The sequence below is a fragment of the Grammomys surdaster genome, unplaced genomic scaffold, assembly GCF_004785775.1.
Source record: "Grammomys surdaster isolate TR1022 unplaced genomic scaffold, NIH_TR_1.0 334, whole genome shotgun sequence".
Taxonomy (NCBI): Eukaryota; Metazoa; Chordata; class Mammalia; order Rodentia; family Muridae; genus Grammomys; species Grammomys surdaster.
In genome coordinates, this window is record NW_021604753.1 from 5,525,219 (window position 1) to 5,546,263 (window position 21,045).

A 21,045-nucleotide genomic window follows, 5' to 3' on the forward strand; every position below is an offset into this window, starting at 1 on the left:
TATCTATCTATCTATCTATCTATCTATCTATCTATCTATCTATCTATTTATCTATCAATCATCTGTCTATCTATCTATCATCTATCTATCTCTCAATCATCTATCTATCTCTCAATCATCTATCTATCATCTATCATCTATCTATCAATCATCTATCTATCATCTATCTATCTTTCTTTCTATCTATCTATCTATCTATCATCTATCTATCTATCTATCAATCATCTATCTATCATTTATCTATCTATCAATCATCTATATCTATCTATCTATCTATCTATCTATCTATCTATCTATCTATCTATCTATCTATCCATCAATCATGTATCTATCTATCTATCCATCATGTATCTATCTATCTATCTATCATCTATCTATCTATCTATCTATCTATCTATCTATCTATCTATCCATCCATCTATCTTTGTGCATGGATATGCCAGAGTGTGCATATGAGGGCAATATGACATCTAATGGGAGTCCCATCTACCACGTAGGTTCTGGGGATCAAATTCAGGGCAACAAGTTTGGTGACAGGCACTTTACCCATTGAGCCATTTCAGCTCGAGTGTCCACACTGCAACAGCCTGGAGTGTACACTGCTAACAGTTTGTTCTGAGTTAACCTTTGGCCTAGGTGGTACATTGAGAGGACTGTGAGGCTCAGCAGGCTTGAGAAATATGAATGCTGCTGCACAGGGAGAGAGGATAATGAGGGAAAAGTTCAGGAGGAGATAAGGAGAGATGGACAAATACCAGCATCTCAGAGAGGAGGCTGACCCCTGATCAGAGGGCAATGCTGGACTTCAGAATGATTGATACCTCTGTACTTACTACCTTTAACACATGCTGGCTAGAGATAGGAGGGGAGAAGGGGCACACACACACTTTTAACACTGCCTTCTAGATACAAGGTAGCTTCTCTCCCTGTTCACTAACAGCTGTAGTGACAGACAACATTCTGGGACCATACTGGTCTTTCCTTACCCATGGTCCTCCCGTGGAAAGCACCCATGAAGGAGAGGATGCTGTAATCTGGGCATCCAGGACTCTATAATGGAAAAAAGGGCAGGTATCAGTCACTATGATGAGCACAGGGGAGTGTGTGTGTGTGTGTGTGTGTATGTATTTGTGTGGTCTGTCTGTCTGTCTGGTGTATCTGTCTGTCTATCCATGGTGTGTGTGTGTGTACTTGTGTGGTCTGTCTGTCTGTCTGTCTGGTGTATCTGTCTGTCTATCTGTGGTATGTGTTTGTATTTGTGTGGTCTGTCTGTCTGTCTGTCTGTCTGTCTGTCTGTCTGTCTGGTGTATCTGTCTGTCTATCTGTGGTCTGTGTGTGTTCCCAGGACTGGACTCAGGCCATCAAGCTTGGAACTAAGCACCTTTGCTGAGCCACCGCTCCAACCCTGCACCTACCTGGTTAACCATGCAGGTTTCCAGCTCTTCTTTGGAGAAACCTCTCTGCCCGCGTTCCTTACTCTGCCAAAAGAGAACAGAGTAGATCAGAGACAGGCTGGGCTTATAGAGGTACCCCCCCCCAACCAAGGTGATGCTTAATCCAGACAAGTAGAGCATTTCTTTAGCGTTGACTTAGTTAGTGTCCTATGATGACGAGTCTAGGTAGACACACAACACTAACTGAGCTGGTGATGAAATAGACACAGTCGCTGCTCTGTGATATGTTAATATTTTATCAGCTGCAACCAGATCTGTCGAGATGGGACAGTTTATGGCATAAAAAACTGACACTATAACCCTCTGGCAGGAATGAAGAGATTTGGCTTTCATTCTATTGAAATAATCGACCCACAAGAAACTGAAATTTCCCCCAGGTTCTCAAATTGTGAAAAAAAAAAAAAGGGCTGAAGCCCAAGGGGCAGTTGGAAGGGGAGCATGTCTCCTTGAGACAGATTTACAAATCATCAGGACCTCACAGGAGAGACTGGAGCTGAGACGGCGGCAGGGTGGGACGGCACCCTGACCAGGACTGCCTGGGTATATAGCTCTCTGCTTTCTATTTAAACCAGTCTCACATCCGGACCTGGGAGACAGGCTGGCATGTGAAGAGACCTTTTTATTTGTCCCTCTTCCCAACGTGGCCACACTGAATAAATCCCCATGGTTTGTTTTCAACCATTAATTTAACTGAGGGTTAAGTCTGCCTTGTTAGGCTCCATCTGAGGAGCTCAGTAATATAACCACATTGATGGCAGAACTCAAGCCTTTTGCGCCATGCACACTGGGAGGATGGGAAAGCTCCAACCAGGCTCTCTCGAGATCATATACAGGTGGAACACTCTGGCTGGAGGGGGTGACAGTGTGGGTGCTCCTGACCCATAGCTCACCCGGTACCACATGAAGATGGTCTTGAACGCATTCTCATTGGAGCAAGAGCCACAGGCCATGGTGATGAGCTGAGACATGCCTTTGGGGGCCACCTGCAGAGGGAGTCCTACTGTGAGAAGTTTGGACACTTTCTATTCCTCGAGTGGAATCTTTCAGCATTAATGGGAGGGCTGAGGGAGGCAGGGAGGGAACCAGGAATGCACCAGAAACAGCAGGTTGGAAGAGTGGGCTCAGACTTTTCCAGGGTGGAGAAACCCAGCACTGAGGTCAGCAGAGAGGAAAGAAGGTGAGAGAAATGGCAGCAGAGCCCAGGCCAGTATGACGTTACACCTGTCCATCTCAGCACTGGCTGGGACTGCACGGCGAGACTGTCTCAAGTTTAAATAAAGGTGTGTGTGTGTATGTGTGTGTGTGTACACACACAGGTGCATGTGAAAATAGCAGTGCCCTCTGTGTCTCCTGAGGCACCTGAACTTCCAGGATTATAAGCTGAGGTCCTCAGTGACTTTAATCTTATGGCATGAGGAACTGAAGGGGAGTCCAAGGAGGACCAAACCCCTCATTCTCATCACATGCACATACACATTTCCCCAGGATGCCCTTTATCCTGTACACAAAACCCCTGCTTTTCTTCAAAAGACAAATTAAAAATCTTCTTGAGGGCTGGAGATGAGGCTCAGTTGGTACAACACTTGCCTAGCAGGTACACGGCCTGGGTTCAGATTCCCATACCTGTGCAAAATGGGTGTGGTGGCACACTCCTCTAATAAAAAGATCAGAAGTTCAAGACTATTCCCATAGTGAGTTTGGGGCTAGCCTGGGCTACATAGGCCATGCATTTGAGGCTATTCTGGCCCATATGAGACTCTGTTTATATACACACACAGACACACAGACACAGACACACACAGACACACACAGACACACAGACACACAGACACACACACACACACACACACACACACACATCATTTATGAAAGAACCAAGTAATACGTTGGTCATTTTGGCAAGGCTGTCTTATATCCTTCTTTCAAAATATTTTCCTTCTTTTTTCCCTCCCTCCCTCTCTCCTTCCCTCCCTCCCTCCGTTCCTTCCTTCTTTCTTCCTTTTAAGACAGGGCCTCATGTAGCCAGACAGCTACAGCAACAGCTGCCATCTGCCCCCCATCCTAACTGGGTCTCATCCTTTCCTGCCCACCTGTGCCACCTCTGAGGACAGACAGACAGACAGACAGACAGGCTGGAAGGTGGTGGCGCTGGGACTACAAACATGGGAGGGGCCATCTCCCAGACTCACCGACATCAAGGACTCACGGAGCTTGTCCACAAAGTTCTCTGGAGGCAGGATGCCCAGGGCAGGTCTGTTGATGAAAGTGCTCTGTAAAGAAGAACAGGCAGACATGTCACCTTTACATGGTTGAGACATCAAATAGGCTCTGCGATGCATTGTAGGCTCACTGGTGTTATTGTAGTGTTTTCACATAGCACAGTTGGCCTGCTGGGACTCAACAGTTTACCTTAATTAAAAGAAAAAGAAACCCAGGCAGTGGTGGCACATGCCTTTAATCCCAGCACTTGGGAGGCAGAGGCAGGCAGATTTCTGAGTTCGAGGTCAGCCTTGTCTACAGAGTGAGTTCCAGGACAGCCAGGGCTACACAGAGAAACCCTGTCTCAAAAAAAAAAAAAAAAAAAGAAAGAAAGAAAGAAAGAAAGAAAAGAAAAAGAAAAGGCAGGGGCTGGAGAGCTGACGTGGCAGGTAAAGCGTCATATAAATGGTGGCACCTGAGTTCAGAGCCACAGAACTCATGTAACGTGTGTGGTAGTGAGCGTCTATAACCCCAGTGATCCTATGTCAAAATGAGAGGCAGAGACAGGAGAATCCTTAGAAGCTCAGGCTAGCCAGCTTGGAGTGCACAGTGGGGAACAAGAGTCTATGTCACAAACAAGATGGAAGGCAGAGACTGACACAAAGTTAAAGTTATTAAGCATATATAACCACTTAAAATAAAGCCTCAATGATTTTATCTTCACAACAGAAAGAACGAGTTGTGCTTGTCTTTGCTCACAGAGGTTCTAGGAACACCCTAAGAGGTGGCAACTTCATATCCGTGACCTTCCTCCTTGTGTCATCCCACCAGGAGGAGATGATCTCAGACCGCACACCACAGAGAGACCAGGGCGGAAGCATGGTGCATCTGGTTAGCTACTCCCTGGTAGGTATTGGACAGGGCCTTTCCACAACTTTAAGATAACTTGTGACTAGTCAGATGAACAGCTAGGGCAGCGGATCTCAACCTATAGGTCGCATAAGACAACTGGAAAACACATATATTTACATTATGATTCATAACAGTAACAAAACTACAATTATGAAGTAGCAACAAAAATAACCTTATGGTTGGGGGTCACCACAGCATGAGGAACTGTATTAAAGGGTCACAGCGTTAGGAAAGTCGAGACCACCGAGCTAGAGTTTTGGGCTGTGGTGAGCAGCATACTGTGCAAAGCTAGTGAATTCAGAATAGTTCAAGCTTTCAAGAGAGGCGCTCTGGGCTTACAGAATGGGAAGCCAAGGATACAGCTGGAGATTGACCTGGAGCCCAAATCCCTTCCTTGTTCTGGTGCTGGAGTTGTCCCTCATGCTAATGACTAAACACAACCTTCGGTGGACTAAGAACAAGGCAGTCCTGGGGATTCACCCACACCAGCACCAGCAGAGATGGAGGAGGTCACGGGGAGGCTGCTGTAGGGGTGAGTGACATGGAAGTGGACCTAGACTATGAAAGGGATCACACCAAATGCAACTTGGCACCTTGGCTTGGATTCTAGGGCACACCACAAAAGGAAAGTACGGGGAAGACTGGCGAGTTCCAAGTGAAGCCCGGGGCTTGGCCCTGATCTGAGTCAACTCTCATCACTTGGGAAATGGCCTTAACTTCAGAAGCAGCTGGAGAAGGGAGACAGGAACTATCTTTGCAGTTTGTAAACCAAAAAGTATTCTTTTGCTAGGAATAGGAATATTTATTATAAAAAGTAGGGGATCTGGCAGGGTGTGGTGTAGCTTCCTACCAAGTTCAAGTTCAAGGCCAGCCTGGTGTACAGAGAGTTCTAGGCTGAGGATATCTCTCTGTGCTCACTTGCTATGCTGCCCTGGGTTCCATCCCCAGCACAGCAGAAACCTAGTGCCGTGGCTCATGCCAGCAACTGCAAGCACTTGGGAAGTGGAAGCAGGAAGCTCAGAAATTCAAGGCTATCTTTAGCTACATAGGGAGATCAAGGCCAGTCTAGATTACAGGCGACCCTTTCTCAAAAACAGACACATGAACCAAAGCAAACAAGTGAAGTCTCCCTGGAACACGGGCTTCTCTTGGACATGATAGGGTGAGAAGCTCAATGCAATCAGTGTCACTGCTACACTGTGGGAGACTCAGGGCATCCTAGCAGCCATTCTGGTGGCTTTGGACAGTAGAAAAGGGGGCAGATTCATAATTCTGTTGCTTTTCCTGCTTTGTGACTCCTCCTTGGTGTGTCTGGGAGACATGGAGAGGGCAGCAAGGATGACAAGTACGAACTTTAAACTTTCTTCACTGCTAAGGACCAGAGAGGTCAAGCAATTTGTCCCAAGACACACAGGTATGCCTCCAGTGTGGTTTGCTGGCTTCTGAGAGGATTCTGGGACAGGCACTCCAGGGACCTCAGCTCTGAAATGCTAATGCTGGGTGCACATTTGCTTGACACAGCTGAAGACCTTGCTCTGTAGGTGGGGGCCTTAGAAAGCACTTCCTTCTGGCTCTGACCTGCTCATGGGCCTGTGAGAAATCAGGAACACAATGAGACCAGGCTAGGAGCAAACTGCTGTCATGAGCTGAGGGGAAAAGGTCCCCAGAGAGAGACAGGCAGGCTGGCAGCTTGCTTGCCTATCTGGGCCCAGAAAAGATGTGGGGGCGATGTTCTTGCTCGACAGAGCGTGACATTAAGAACAGAAGATATCTGGGACATGTGGCCACAGACGCAAATGAGGGCAGGTTTGCAGAAGGTTTGCCAAGCACAGCAAAGGGAGAACTGTCCTTGGCTGTGTAGCCTTGGGCAGATCACTTAACATCTCTGAACTTTAGGGTCTTCATCTGTCAATGTGGGCACCTCTTGCCAGATACTGTTAGAGAGCCTTCAGGAGAGAAGGCAGAGATAGAGCATGCTCCTGAGGTGTGGTACACTAGCCTGGAAGTCTCGGATAGGTGAGTGTCTTACTTGGCCCACTGTGTGCTTCCATCCCAGGTGTAGGAAAGTCAGACCACAGCCCTTTCTCATGGCGGTGTGACCATGCACAGGCAAGGCCCAGAACACAGTGCACAGTGTCGGGGAAACATATTGAGATGGCCGGAGAGTCATTAGAACTGGAACCCAGAGAGATCCATGAGACAGTATCTATTTCTGCACTGACATGAAGTCACCAGGCTGTGACTCAGATGTGGCCCAATTGGGTTGATAAGAAGCCAGGAGTGGGCTGGGGCAGATGGTGGGTAAGGCTCTTGTTGGGTAAGCATGAGGTCCAGAACCCAAGCAAACGCTTGGTGGGCTTTTAGCCCACCTGCAATTCCAGCCTTGAAAGACTGGATGGAGGATGGGGATAGCAAGCTGGCTAGGAAGACTTGTTATGTCTCCCAGTGGGGAGGTAAGGTGAGGACCAGTCCTTGCCTGGGTGAGATGAGATGGGTATGTGGGGAGACAGGCAAGGTTCCTCTAAGAACAGGGAGATGTTGTTGCAGGAATCAGAATCCTCAGGCCTTGACGTCATGTGTTGTTGGGAAGACTGCCTCCGCAGGCAGCTGACACTGCAAATATGTGTGACATGTTTGTTGACACATTTGCTCAGCACCAGCTGCCAAGGCATCTGGGATCCGCACAAGTTTTGAAACAAAGCAGCTCTGAGCATAAACACATCCCCTGTGCCTCTGGCTTCACCGGTCACCTTCTCAGGATGCCCTTTGTACCTGCTCAACTAACTGGAGGCCAGACTGTCCTCTAGTCTCTCCTAGGCAGGCAGGCCCTCTCATGCATACTGATCATCATGGCTCTTTTAGGAGACCTTCAAGTCTGAGTTTTAAAGACTTTAACACACACACACACACACACACACACACACACACACACACACACATTTTGGGGTTGGGGGGAGAACAGGGTCTTTTGTAGCCCAGGCCAGCTTTGAGTTCAGTTCTTGACAAAGTCAGGGCTTTTTTTTTAGTCCCCTGATTTCTATTAAGGATCAAGTTTCCCATCATGCCGGGCAGTGGTGGTGCACGCCTTTAATCCCAGCACTTGGCAGGCAGAGGCAGGCGGATTTCTGAGTTCAAGGCCAGCCTGGTCTACAGAGTGAGTTCCAGGTCAGCCAGGGCTATACAGAGAGACCATGTCTCAAAAAACAAACAACAAAAAAAAGTTTCCCATCATGAGTGGACAAGCTGTCCTCTGAGTCACACAGAAACTCACACACACTAAGTGTCAGATAAGACATGAAGAGACGGAGACCCCACCCCAATGTTAGTGGGAAAGGAAACCAGGTCAGTAAGTTGGCCGACTGGCAGGATCTGCAGAAACAGAACATGGACACCCGCCATGGTCACAGTTCTGCTGCTGGCTCCATATCCAGTAGAAACACAGGTGGAGCCCCCAGCGGAAATGGGCTCCATTGTCTACAGCAGCCATCTTCCTGAGAGTCCCAAAGTGGAACTATCCTCAGGAGGGAGACAAGCTGGTTGCTGCATATTCCCACAGGCAATGCCATAAAGGCACCGGAAGGGACAGTCTCCTACCCACAAGAGGATGATGAGGATGAAAGGCCACGTGAGTTTTTGAGAAAAGTAATCAGACATGATAAAGAGTACACTTGGGATGAATGCATTCATGGGACAGGGGAGAGGGGTGACCCGGGTGTTTTTAGGAGAAAGGGGCAGGGTCTGTCTCATTTGGATGGGGAAATCAAAGCCCCTATGACATCATACAGCTGAGGATGACCTCTTCTGATCTCTGTTACTATTCGTACTTTCTCAGCACTGCCTCTTCAGCATATCTACACTGCAAGAGCAACCACAGGATGCTAGGTCCCAGGTCTGTCTGTCACCCCCAGGACAATGTCTATGTCACCAAGAAGCTGTCACAAAGGCTCCTAATGGGCTCACTTGGGAGATGGTTCTCTATTTCTTTTGGGCCCACTGTGACCACATGAGCAGAAGCAGAAGAAGACTTCTATTGCCAGTGGTGACGTAGGCTTCAAAGAGACCAAGAAGAAAGGAATCTGCCAACAGGCTGATACTCCAAGAGCCTCCAGCTGGCAGCCTGGGAGGCGTACCCCTAGGAGCAGAGTCTACAGCTAGGCTCAACGGATCGGATCGTAGGCCTGAAGCAGAGCCCACCCACAGGCATTGCCTAAATTTATTGTTGTCTCATGTAGTCTAGGCTGGCTTCAAACTTGGTATGTAGCTGAGGATGAACTCCTGATCCTCTCCTGTCTCAGCTTCCTTCCAGAGCGCTTGGATTACAGGCATGTGCCACTATGTATAACTCTTAGGTATTATTTTAATTAAATTTGTGACCATCTGTTAGTATAGAAATTGAAAATGAATATATAAGAGAGTCAAAATTGCACGGTGGTGGAACAAATAGGAAAGTAAAATGTCTATTATTATTATTAAATTTTTTAGATAGGATCTCATGTAACCCATTCTGGTCTCAAATTCATTATATACCTGAGGGTACCCTTGAACTTCTGCTCTTCCCACCTCTGTTCTCGAGAACTGGGATGACTGATATCCACCGCCATCGCTGGTTTCACTAAGCGGTGTGGATAGAACTCAGGGCTTCCTGCATAGTGGGCAGTTTGACAAGTGAGTGACATCCTGGTCTCAGGAAAATGACATCTAAAAAGGATGCTTAAAAGGACAACTGTGGGAAGCAATAGGTTTCATGGACAGATTCATGGAGGGACACTCAGGTTAGGCACAGGTCTTCTTATGGTGTCCCACCGTGTTCAGGATAGCTCTTCCGTCATGGGGCTTCTCCACCAAGGTTACTATAGCCACCAGAGAAAATCTAGGCACTTCTAAGACATTTCCTTTTTTGGCATGACAAGAGGCCCCATACCATGGAGTGATCTGGCTGTAAACACCAACAGTACCAAGAGTGAGAAAACCTACTGGAGGCTGAACTTGTTGGTTTCTGTCAGCGTGACACAAACCTGTACTTATTTGGGAAGAGGGAATGTCATCTAAGGCCTCGCCTCTGTCAGGCTGGCCAGTGGGCATGTGCGGGACATCTTCCTGATTAAAGGTTGATGTGAGAAGGGGTGGTGCCATCCCTGCAGAGAGTGTTCTGGGTTGAGCGAGCTATGAGGAGCAAGCTAACAAGCAGTACCCTTCACTGCCTCTGTTTCAGCTCCTGCCTCCACGTTCCTGACTTCTGTTAGCAATGGACCTTAACTGTAAGCTAAATAAACACTTTCTTCTTCCAAGACTAACTGGTTAGTCTTTGTTCACTGTCTCAAGAGCCAACCAACGACGACAAAAGTGGTGGGAACTCTGGGGCTGCTCAGGTTGGACTGGAACCCCGCCCACGGCTAGCCCTGCTCGGGGGGCCATCCTGGCCAACCCCACCTGAGGCTGTCCCTGCTCGGGGACCATCCTGGCCTTTATTCCTTAAGCATCCCTCACTTTCTCTGGCCTGCCACCTCACAGCCTCTTCTCCTTCAGATCCCTGTTCAAAGTTACTTCCCTGGGAGGTTTTTCCTAACCTCTGCACCATCACAGATGAACTCGGTTCTTCGCCCACGTGACCTCACAGCACGGTGATTAGTATTGACTGTCGAGTGGGCAGGATCTAGAGTCACCTCTGAGAATGTCTGTGAGGAACTTTCTAGACTGCAGTGCCCTGGGAAGATCCACCCTAAGTGTGTGTCGTACCACCCCATGGGCTGGAGTTCTGGTCTGAATAAAATGGAGCAAGTGAGCTAAGCAGCAGCTTTCATTTTTCTGCTCTCCGAATGCAGGTGCACTGTGGGGAGCTGCTCTTACCCTCTCACCGTGGCTCCCCACATCATGATGGTGTACCCGAAATTATGAAACAACTAATACAAGCAGCTGTATAATCTTCCTGCTCTTCCGTTGCTTTGTCTATTAGAATCATGGGATGTTATAGTTATATGTGGTTATGGGGGGGTAGGCTCAACATGCAATATACACATGTATTAAAGTTTGATAGCAGTACATTTAAAAAGAAGGGCTACAGAGATGGCCCAGGGTTAAGAGTACTTGCTGCTCTTACAGAAGACCTGGGGTTGGGTCCCAGCATCCACATCAGGTTGCTCACAGCAGCCTGTAACTCCTGTTCCCTGGGAACTTGATGCCCTTTTCTGGCCTCTGAGAGTGGTGCATACGTACAGTGCACACTCTTACATGCAAATAAAAATCCAGAACACAAGCCTCGGCACATATTACATTGTTCATGTATGTTAACTGTTATCATTGTCATATGCCTACACTGTATCCTTTGTTCTGTAACCTAAATGTGGTTACATTCTTACCAAAGAATGGGGTTAAGTGACTGTCTCCATGGGAACGGCGATGCTGAGCTTTCCTCACGGTCATAGTTACGTTTTGTCACTGTGATAAATACCACAACCAAACAGCTTCAGGGAGAAAGGCTTGTTTGGCTTTCAGATCACACTCCATCACCGAGAGAAGCCAGGGCAGGAGCTTCAGGCAGGAACCTGGAGGCAGGAACTGAAGCCGAGGCCATGGAGGAGTGTGCCTCTCACTGGCGTGTTACCCATGGCTTGCTCAGATTTTTTTCCAAGAAAATTAATCTTATTTTATGGGTGTGCTTGAGTATGTGTACCACATGCTTACAGGAGACTGTGGAGGTCAGAAGTATTGGATCCCCTGGAACTGGAGTTACAGACTGTGGTGAGCCGCCATGTGGATGCTGGGAACCCAATCCAGCTCCTCCACAAGAGCAACAAATGCTCTTAACTATAGCCATCTCTCCAGCCCCTCAGTTTGCTTTCTTCTACAACCCAGGAATGCTGCCCAGGGCTGGTACTGCTCACAGTGCATGGGGCCTCCCACATCTATCACTAATCAAGGAAATGTTTCACAGACACACCCACAGAACAACTGATGGGAGGTGTTTCCTCCACAGAAGGTCTCCTTTCCCCAGGTGACTTAGTTTATGTCAAGTTGAGGAAAAGCCATCAACACTTCTCCAAGGCTTCTGAGTGCCTGAACGGGGTACAAGCTCAGCAAACATCTGAGTGCTGAGAAAGAAACACTCCTAAAGATGCCTATCCGGTCTGGCCATGAGCACAGTCTGCCCTTAGTAGGCGCATCAGCCCATCAGGGAGACATACCGCATTCTGAGGCTGTTGAACAAGCTTCGCCAGAGCTGGATGGTTGTAACCTGGGGAGAGGAAGGAACAGCAGGGTTAGAGAGTGCTCCTGCATCTGAGGTTTCCCTCTGTACTAGTTCTCTCCCCGCCCCCTGGCTTCTATCTCTGAAGTGTTCTGTATGTGCCAAAGGCTCTGACCCTTGACTAGAAGGCTTTCTCAGTGCAACCTGGAGAGCTCCAAGTTCTCTGGGACACTCAGGTGTTTGTTCATGTTTGAGACCTGCTGGACCAGACAAACATAAATGCAAGGACAATGCCAGCATCAAGAGGTCAATGGGGTGGATTGCGTGTGGTCTTGCTCATTTTCTAGTGTCCATAGGCTGAGGTGGAGCCCAATAAATGTTTCCTCAGGACCAAGGGATGCCACCTGCAAAGTGACTACCGTGCCACATCCTGCCTTCATATACACATGCATGTTCCAGGGTCTCATTGTGGCTGATGTCACACACCTCGGTTCAGAATACCCTGGGACTCAGCAACAGCTCTCCTATGAAGTTATCCTGTCTATAGAGCCTTAATGGCAACACTCAACATCCCTAGATTTGAAAGCATCTTGTGTCCATCAACTGAGATTGGAGGTACATGAACTCCTAGAAGTGTTACCATGCTGACGACAGACTCCAACTGCACTTGTGTGCTTGTAATGTATTATAAAAACAACTCTGTGTGTATATGGGGGTGTGGTGCCTGCTTTCAATTCTAACACTCAGAAGACAGAGGCAACTGAATCTCTGTTCGAGGCCAGCTGTGGTCTACAGAGAGAATTCCAGGATAGCCAGGGCTACACGCAGAGAAACCCTGTCTTGAAAAAAGAAATGAAAAAACAAAATGAAATAAACAAACCAAAATAAACAAAAAAGAAAAAATGAACAGTATTTCTGTTCACTTGCAACGAATGACCCAAAACTGATGTAAAAAGGTGTACTAACTGGCACTGGCACTCACACTTCCTCTCCAACAAGTGCACCCTGAACACTGGAGGCCTACTTCTCTGTGAATGAGTGAAAGCATGTAATATTGAGCTTGATCTGATACAGTAGCCTTAGAAAATGTTCACAGGCCGGGCGGTGGTGGCTCACGCCTTTAATCCCAGCACTTGGGAGGCAGAGGCAGGCAGATTTCTGAGTTCGAGGCTGGCCTGGTCTACAGACTGAGTTCCAGGACAGCCAGAGCTACACAGAGAAACCCTGTCTCAAAAAACAAAACAAAACAAAAAAAAGAAAAAGAAAAAGAAAACGAAAATGTTCACAGAAACGTGAGCTTTACCTATAAACTTTTAAATCACACACACACACACACACACACACGTTCAGTCCCTTGGATCCATATAGTAGAGAATTGACTGCCACAGTTGTCCTCTGATCTCCATAAGCACACCATGGTACATGTGTACATGAGGACATACACATAAAGTTGATGATACTTTTTAAAAAGCCACAGGGAGAGTAGTAAGAGGTTGAGGCAGCAGAATTATGATTTCGAGGCCAGCCTAGACTATGTAAAGAGTTCTAAAGTCAGCTTGAGGTACACAGCAAGACTCTGTAACAAACAAAACAAAAGGAATGATACTGTAATTCATTCCAATCCCTGTTTCCTGAGCATCAGCTCTGTGCCTGGCTCTGAGCTAACGCTTGATCCTGATAATCCTTCCTCACTTTGACAGAAGCCCTATGGGGTCAGGCATGGCCAGGCTGCTGATGCAGGAAAACAAGAGATGCGGCCGGGTGTGACGGTGCTCATCTGTAACCCAGCACTGTGGAAGTGGAGACAGGGGAATTGGGAAGTCAAGGCCAGTTTGTGCTACAGTGAATTTGAGGTCAGCCTGGGCTACATGAGATCCTCCCTACTCTCTACCGAGAGAGAGAGCGAGCGAGCGAGCGAGAGAGAGAGAGAGAGAGAGACTCTGAAAAATTACATGCAAAAATTGGATGAAAAAATTGTGCCAAGGCAGGCTTTGGATCCTGTAAGTCTACTTAGAACCACCCTACTATCTTTTATGACAATTTGTGTTTATTGAATATCTACTGTGTACAGGGGGCTTTCTATTCGTTATTGCTAGTCCTGTTGTCAAGGTTTATACTGACTGTCAACTTGCTAGTATTTAGAATCATCTGAGAACTAGCCTTTACATGTGCCTTGGCAGATTTTCTTGATTAGGTTAACTGAGGTAGGACGACTCATTCTGAAAGTGGGTGGTGTTATATTGAATTCTAGGCCAGCCAGGACTGAACAATGAGACCCTATCTCCACGATAGACAGATAGATAGATAGATGATAGAGAGATAAATTGATTGATAGATGGCAGACAGAATGAATGAGCTGAGCACCAAGGTTCATCACTTTATGCTTGGCTGTGGATACAGTGTGACTCGATATTTTACTGTCCCAACACCACTTTTTCCCTGACTTGATGGACTGTACTTTTAAACTGTGAGACAGAATAAACCTTTCCTCTCTTAAATTGCTTTTGTCAGGGTGTTTTAAGACAGCAACAGGGACAGTAATAGACCTGCCTGTCAGTAACTCTGGCAGAAAGGCCCAAGAAAGTCGTAGACACTGGTGTCTGGAGGATGTGCCCAGGCACTGGTGTCTGGAGACCATCGTGAGATGCCTCTGCCCACTCCACCCCACCAAGGCTAACTCTGCTCAATACGCTGTAATTGAATGAATGACTAGCACAGTAAGCCAGAGATGCAGGCACGAGCACAGAAGCGTACAAGCTGTATGAGGAAAGAGCAGTAAGAGGAGTATAGAGCAGGAAGGTTTTACTACACATAATTGCAGTTTATCTGCTGAGATCCTGGGGCCTGAGGTGATAGTATTCAGGGTTTGTTTGCAGCCTCTCCCAGATCTTTGAAAGGTGATTAGGTCAGGGAATGGAATCCTTGCGAAGGGAGTTAGTGCCTTTATAACCCTGGAGGGGGTTTTTAGCCTCCCATCTTTCGAGGACACTGGAAAGGCAGCACTTTGGTCCGGAAAGAAAGTACTCTCCAGACAGAAAGCCAGTGGGGCCTGGATCTTGCACTCCCAGCTTTGAAAACTGGGAGAAACTTGTGTTCTTTGTAAGCTACTCAGTCTCCAGTATTATGTCTTAGCAGCTTCAAGGGAGGAAGACCTGTGCTTTTTAATTGAAATACATTTACTTTGAAAGGAGACAATGTATTGCTGAGGCTAGGGGCCAATTGCAGTGGAAACAACCTTTCTGTTGTCTGCCTGAGGTGCTGGGCCCCAGGCCTGTTTTCCCTAAAAGATCTTTAGGTTTAGACAAGTATTAAACACCAAGTATCACCTAGGGAAAACTTTCTCCAGAGAGTGACAAAGATTTAAAGAGAAGGGAAATCTTTGTGGCCTCATCCTGCCAGCTGTCCAGGATACATTGTAGAAGCTGAAGCAGAGTTAACGTGTTCTGGTCTCTTCCCCAGCCCATGCAAGGCTTGCAGGGCCCAGGACTAGACACTGATCATCATTCAAGGACAGAACATTCTCTGGGTTTTTCCAAACGTTTTCTGGCCAGAGTTTTGGCTTATCACCCTGCCTGGGTGTTTATGACTTTTCTGCCTCAGTAGATAAGCCTGGTTCTAGGAAAGCTCATTAAGCTGCAGAGGCAGCCTGACTCATTGGCTCCTGAAGGAGAGAGATGAAAACAGAACCCTGATTAGGGAACTTTCAACCTGGCTTTGAGTGGTAAGGCCTCCTGAAGTATTGCAGGTGTCTGCAAGACTGCTCAGTAGGTACAAAAGGGGTGGACTCACTGGTCCATGTCCTGCAGGACCTCAGACTCTGTACCACCAGGCAGATCCTACGATTCTTAGAATCTGAAATGAGGTCAGTCAGAGGTAAAAGCTAAAGACCCTGTAATAGGGCAGTTATGGCCATTTATTAATGTGTGAAGTCCTTGGCAACAGTCAGGTGTCTGGTAAATTCTTAGTGAGTATGAACTTAAAACCTGGAAGCTGGGTTGGAAGTACATGCCTATGATAGCTCCTGATATGTGTGAGCATGGGTGTGTGTGTGTGTGCGTGTGTGCAAATAAAGACATAAATATAAAAGCAAACACAACAAATGAAAACCAAGGAGGGAAAACAAAGGGTTTGTACACTTGAAATCCTTGGTGCCTTCAGAGGCTGAGGCATCCCTGAAGGATAAGCCACTGCTGCTGTGTGGTCATATCTCAATAAGACATTAGTACGTCTGAGGACAGTGCTGGGGAGGTAGAGGAGGAATGGGCACCCAAGGCTGGGGGTTTAGAGAACATCTCGGGTGCCAGGAGGTGGGGCTGGGGAGCTGCTAACACAGAGCACTACAATCAACTCCCCCATGCCTGTCCCCTCTGCAGCAGACAAGCAGTATTATCTGTGAAGGGACAGGCACAGCCCACAGGCCACTGGGCACAGCTGGGCATCTATCAATCCAAGAGACAATAACCGTCCGAGCTGCAAATAACAGCTACCTCATTCCCAAATTAACCCTGTCTGTCCTGTTGTCTGCGTCACACTCTATGTGGCTGGGCGGTAAGCCCAGGTGAGGCAGGGGCTGCTGGCATCCACTGAGGTCAAGTTTTCTGGGCAGATCATCTCCTATTCCAGCTGTTATCAGTGTTGGCTGGTAATGGCTCCAGCTGCCTCCTCCTCTGGAAACTGTCTTCCATGCATGGAAGGTTGATTTGCTGGGCCTTCCCCTGGCGGTGGGCAGACAGTGAGCAGCCAGCTCAGGAGTGCAAAAAGGCCAGTGGTCTGTGTCAGTCTGGCATGCAGAGTCCCCTGTGAGAGCAGGCTGTCTGTCTAGCAGAGTCTTTTTGATCTCTTGTTGGATGCTGTTTCCCAGCCTTCCCTTTCAATCGAGGGAGATTACTTGAAGAATCCCCACCTCAGGCTCTGCTAGAAAACCCAACCTCGGCAGCTCCATTGAGCCATTGCTCTGCAAGTTTACCTCTTCAAGCCTTCTTCATCTAGTCGCAAAATAGGGAAAGGAGTACACACTCACCTGACGGCATTTGGAGGCGGAAGGGGGAGAAGGCCCCACTTAGGTGTCAGAGGCTGCACCTATTGAGTATCTTAGCAACCCAGCATCTAACAGCCAAGGTCGACGGGGAAAGAGGACCAGCTTACTGAATCACGGCCTTACATGCAATCTGTAGTTCCTTCACTAACCTGCTAAACTCAGAGACCATGCTCTTCTTAAGCTCAGCCAGACCTACCCCTAAAGTCTATAAATTAAGGATTTCATCCGCTCTGTGTGTTACTGTTGGCTCTCATATCCCAGCTGCCCTCACTTCACATGCTGGAGTCACTAAAGGATCTGATCACCTGAAATTGATTGCATCACAATCTGTCTACCACACCTGGAAAGAATCTTTATTGTTTCAAACATTGTCTAGTGGGCTGGGGCTGGGGCTGGGGCTGGGGCTGGGGCTGGGGCTGGGGCTGGGGCTCAGTGGTTATAAGCACTTCCTGATCTTGCAAAAGATCCAACTTCAGTTTTCAACACCCATACTAGGCAGTTCACATCTGGGGCTCCATCTCCAGGGATTCCATGGGCACCAGCACTCACATACATGTACACACATATACAAATTAAAAATAAATCTTAAAAAAACAACACAAACAAACAATGTCTTGGAAGTGGAAACTTGTCTCAGCAGTTAAGAGCACTGGCTACTCTTCTAGAGGCCCCCAGGTTAATTTCTAGCATCCACATGGAGGCTCACAACCATCAGTAATTCGGGTCTCAGGGATGCAATGCCCTCTTCAGGCCTCTGTAGGTACTGTACACAGGTGGTACACACACATCCATGCAAGCAAAATTCCCACATACTTAAAAGTTAAAAGAAAAAGCCCTAGCAACAACAATGTCTAATCATGCTCTCTCCATTACTTGTTCATTCGCTTACCCTTGGGGGAGAGGCTGGCAAAACACTGCGGTCAGACATCTAAAGTCTGATGGTCATAACAATGAGGGAACGAGAGGCGACTGTCCAACTCTTACCTATGGGCACAGAGGAGATCTGAGAATACAGGTCCAACATTCGGTTGCCGTCCACGTCCACTAGGTAGTTGCCTCGGCTCTCCTCATAGTTGCAGAAAAAGTGCACGGCCTCTGCATTCTTGGGAAAGAGGAAACTGATTCAGGCTTGCTACTATTTCCCAGATTCATAGGAATACGCCTGAACTATGGAAACAGACTGCTCTGTATCCTGTTTGTCCTACACCGCATGGAAATCTGTGGGTGCTGACAAGCTTCTGTGTCTTTCTCTGGGAGAAATGACACAGGCAGCTTGCTTTAAATTGATTCATGAAGCCATGGTCTTGTATTTTGTGAAATTTTATGTCTGGCTTGTTTATCACACAGCAAAGGAAGGTTGAAAAGAAACTCAGAAGTGAGTTATGACAAGTTAAAGAATATATGGTAAGCCTCAGAGAAGCCACTGGAAGTGAAGTAAGAAAACTGGAAGTGAGTAGAAATTAAGAAATAAAAACATGAGCTGGAGAGATGGCTCAGTGGTTAAGAACCTGTATTCCTCATGCAGAGGACTTGAGTTTGGTTCCAAGCACCAGTGGGAAATGGCTCACATCTTCCTGCAGGTCCAGCTCTAGGGGGATCTGTCTCCCTCTTGTGGCCTCCATGGGCAACTACACAATGCGCATTCACATACAGACATGCACACATAAATAAAACCATTTGAAAAAGAGGAAAAGGAATCGCCTTGCACCCACTCACCTGGATTGTGTTCAGCTGTTTCATCAGCTCCTGCAGGCAAGAACAAAAGTGTCAGCCACAGGCGGCTCACTTCCTCCCATCAAAGCTCAAATATCTCCCCTGTCTTCCCAGTTCCTGAGGCTGTGCTTTCCACTCTGATGCCAAGAACCTGACAGACTATTAGTCGATATTGTGATATGTAAATATTTTAAAATTACTTAACAAAAATAACTGATAAAATCTGCTCTACAGCACAGTAGGTAGCAATTATAACAGACACATAGAAATTCAGATTTCAATATCTGGAAAAGAAAAGGAAATAGAATTTATTTTATTCTTTTAGAGGTAGAGTCTAATTGTGTAGCTCCAGCTGCACTAGAGCTTGGTAAGTAGGCTAGGTTGTCCTTGAACCTTTCTTTCTTTCTTTCTTTCTTTCTTTCTTTCTTTCTTTCTTTCTTTCTTCCTTTCTTTCTTCCTTTCCTTTTCTGTGATGCTGTGGAGAGAACCTAGGGTCCTGCTCATGCTGGGACAAGTGTTCTACACTGAGCTACACCACTAGTTCAAGCTTTATTTTACATTTCTATTTATTTTGTTTGTGGGTGGGTATATAGCCACCATACTACACACGTTAAGGTTAGAGGACAACTTGCAGGAGTAAACTCTTTCCTTCCACCATATGGGTTCCTGAGAACCAATCTCAGGTCATCAGGCTTCATGGCTGATGCCTATATCAGCCACGTGCTAGCCCATGTTCTCATACACACACATACACACACACACACACACACTATTATAGAATTATATTATTTACATATATATTTATACTTTATTATATTATATTTATACTTTATTTAATGTATGAGTAGTCTGATGCATATACATCCTCAGGCCAGAAGAGGGCATCAGATGCCCTTACAGGTGGCTGCTGAGAATTGAACTCAGGACCTTTGGAAGAGCAGTCGGTGCTCTTAACCACTGAGCCACCTCTCCAGCTCCTGTTCTTATTTTAAAATAGCTCAGTCAGGCTGGAGAGATAACTCAGGAGTTAAGAGCACTGAACCAGGTTCAATTCCCAGAATCCATGTGGCAGCTCATGACTGTCTGTAATTCCAGTTCCACCAGATGTAATCACTGCTTCCAGTCAGCACAGACATGACATGGACGTGGACTTGCATTCACATAAAATTATTATTAATTCAAAGCTCGGTGGCAAAGCATTTGCTAAGTGTGCACAAAGCCCTGCGTTTGAAGTCTGACCTCCAGCACTCGGGGAGAAAAGATATAACTCCTTTATCAGGAGCTGGGGGTAAAATCAACTGACAATATTAATTTTCTCAACAAAGAACCACTTCTGATTAAAATTCATTTTCCCCAGTTTCAAACAGAATCTAGAAATAGAAAGTTGGTTGCTTGATATTAACAAGATTTCAGCCTCCAAATTAATTCCACATAAAGAAGTCTTCAGCAGTTAGTATTTTGACATTACACATTTCCACACAAAAGTATAAAATAATATTAACAACAAAAATTGTTGGGAGCCGACTCCTAGCCGAAAGTGGCTATCATCTTTACAGCCATCTCGAGCCATATACCCTGACAAGAGACTTGTTTTCAACAGCCCGCAACAGCTGAGCACACTCTGATAAACATCTTGTTTTTCTCACATATCTTGTTTTGCTGTTTAGTGCCGCCAGCAGCTAGGTGCACATGGTCTCCGCACTGCTAGCTAGGCGCACGTGGTCTCCACGCTGCAAGGCACATGACGTAGTGCCTTCAGTTGTGCTTGTCCACGAGGACAAGGCACGTGGTAAAGGGTATAAATACCCAGGATTTCCTTCCAATGAACGAGACTTGAGAGACCTAATCAGACTCCCTGTCTTGTCTCCATTCTTCGCATCTCCATCCCCACTTTCTCTCTTGCTAGGCCCTGACCCATGGACTGGAGCAGTAGAACCGGGCCATTACAAAGTGACCCCTGAACGTGAGGCAGCTCGGGCAGCTACAAAGTGGCGCCTCAACGTTGGAGCTCCAGTAAGCGGGGTACAGTGAAGGACACAGCTGGCATTGGAAGCGTGCATCCTCACTCCTGCGCTGGAGACCCTGCTGACTGACCCGAACAGGTTGCTACAAAGTGGCGCTCAACCCGAGGCAGCAAGAACAAGAGACCCAGTGAGGGACATTACCGGAAGAAGGGTCGACTGAAACTTCAGAAGTGAAACAGAGGTGATTGCGGTGAGAACCTGCCGTGTGGAGACCAGTAGGTCATAGTAATAATAATGGGGCAGGAAATAAGTCAGCCTAAACTCAACTTTCAGCCTGATTTCAACTCTGTTTTTGTTTTGTTGTTTGCTGCTTACGTGTGTTAATTGTTTGCTTCTGTTTTGCTGTTTAAATGCTGTCTTTCATGTTCAAAAGAAAAAGAAAAGCATAAAATCGAAAATACGACCAAAGGTTGAAGTAATTGATTTGTCAGAGCCAGATTGTGCAGACCTAGAGGAAGAGGCAGCCAAACATTATGACCCTGAATGGTCCTCTTCCTGTAGGCCCCCGCCCTATGCTCCTCC

At 47.0% G+C, this 21,045-nt stretch overlaps 1 protein-coding gene across 1 annotated transcript in view; it reads right to left on the minus strand.

The window, feature by feature from the left end:
- Positions 1–21,045, minus strand: part of Abat (4-aminobutyrate aminotransferase) — a 98,098-nt gene that overhangs the window by 14,096 nt on the left and 62,957 nt on the right. Inside the window, exons 4-10 of the mRNA XM_028778311.1 lie at positions 18,503–18,532; positions 17,771–17,888; positions 11,747–11,796; positions 3,644–3,724; positions 2,345–2,437; positions 1,416–1,478; positions 987–1,050 (exon numbers count right to left, since the gene is read on the minus strand). Coding sequence (XP_028634144.1) covers positions 987–1,050; positions 1,416–1,478; positions 2,345–2,437; positions 3,644–3,724; positions 11,747–11,796; positions 17,771–17,888; positions 18,503–18,532 — 499 coding nt within the window. The remainder of the gene's footprint in view (positions 1–986; positions 1,051–1,415; positions 1,479–2,344; positions 2,438–3,643; positions 3,725–11,746; positions 11,797–17,770; positions 17,889–18,502; positions 18,533–21,045) is intronic.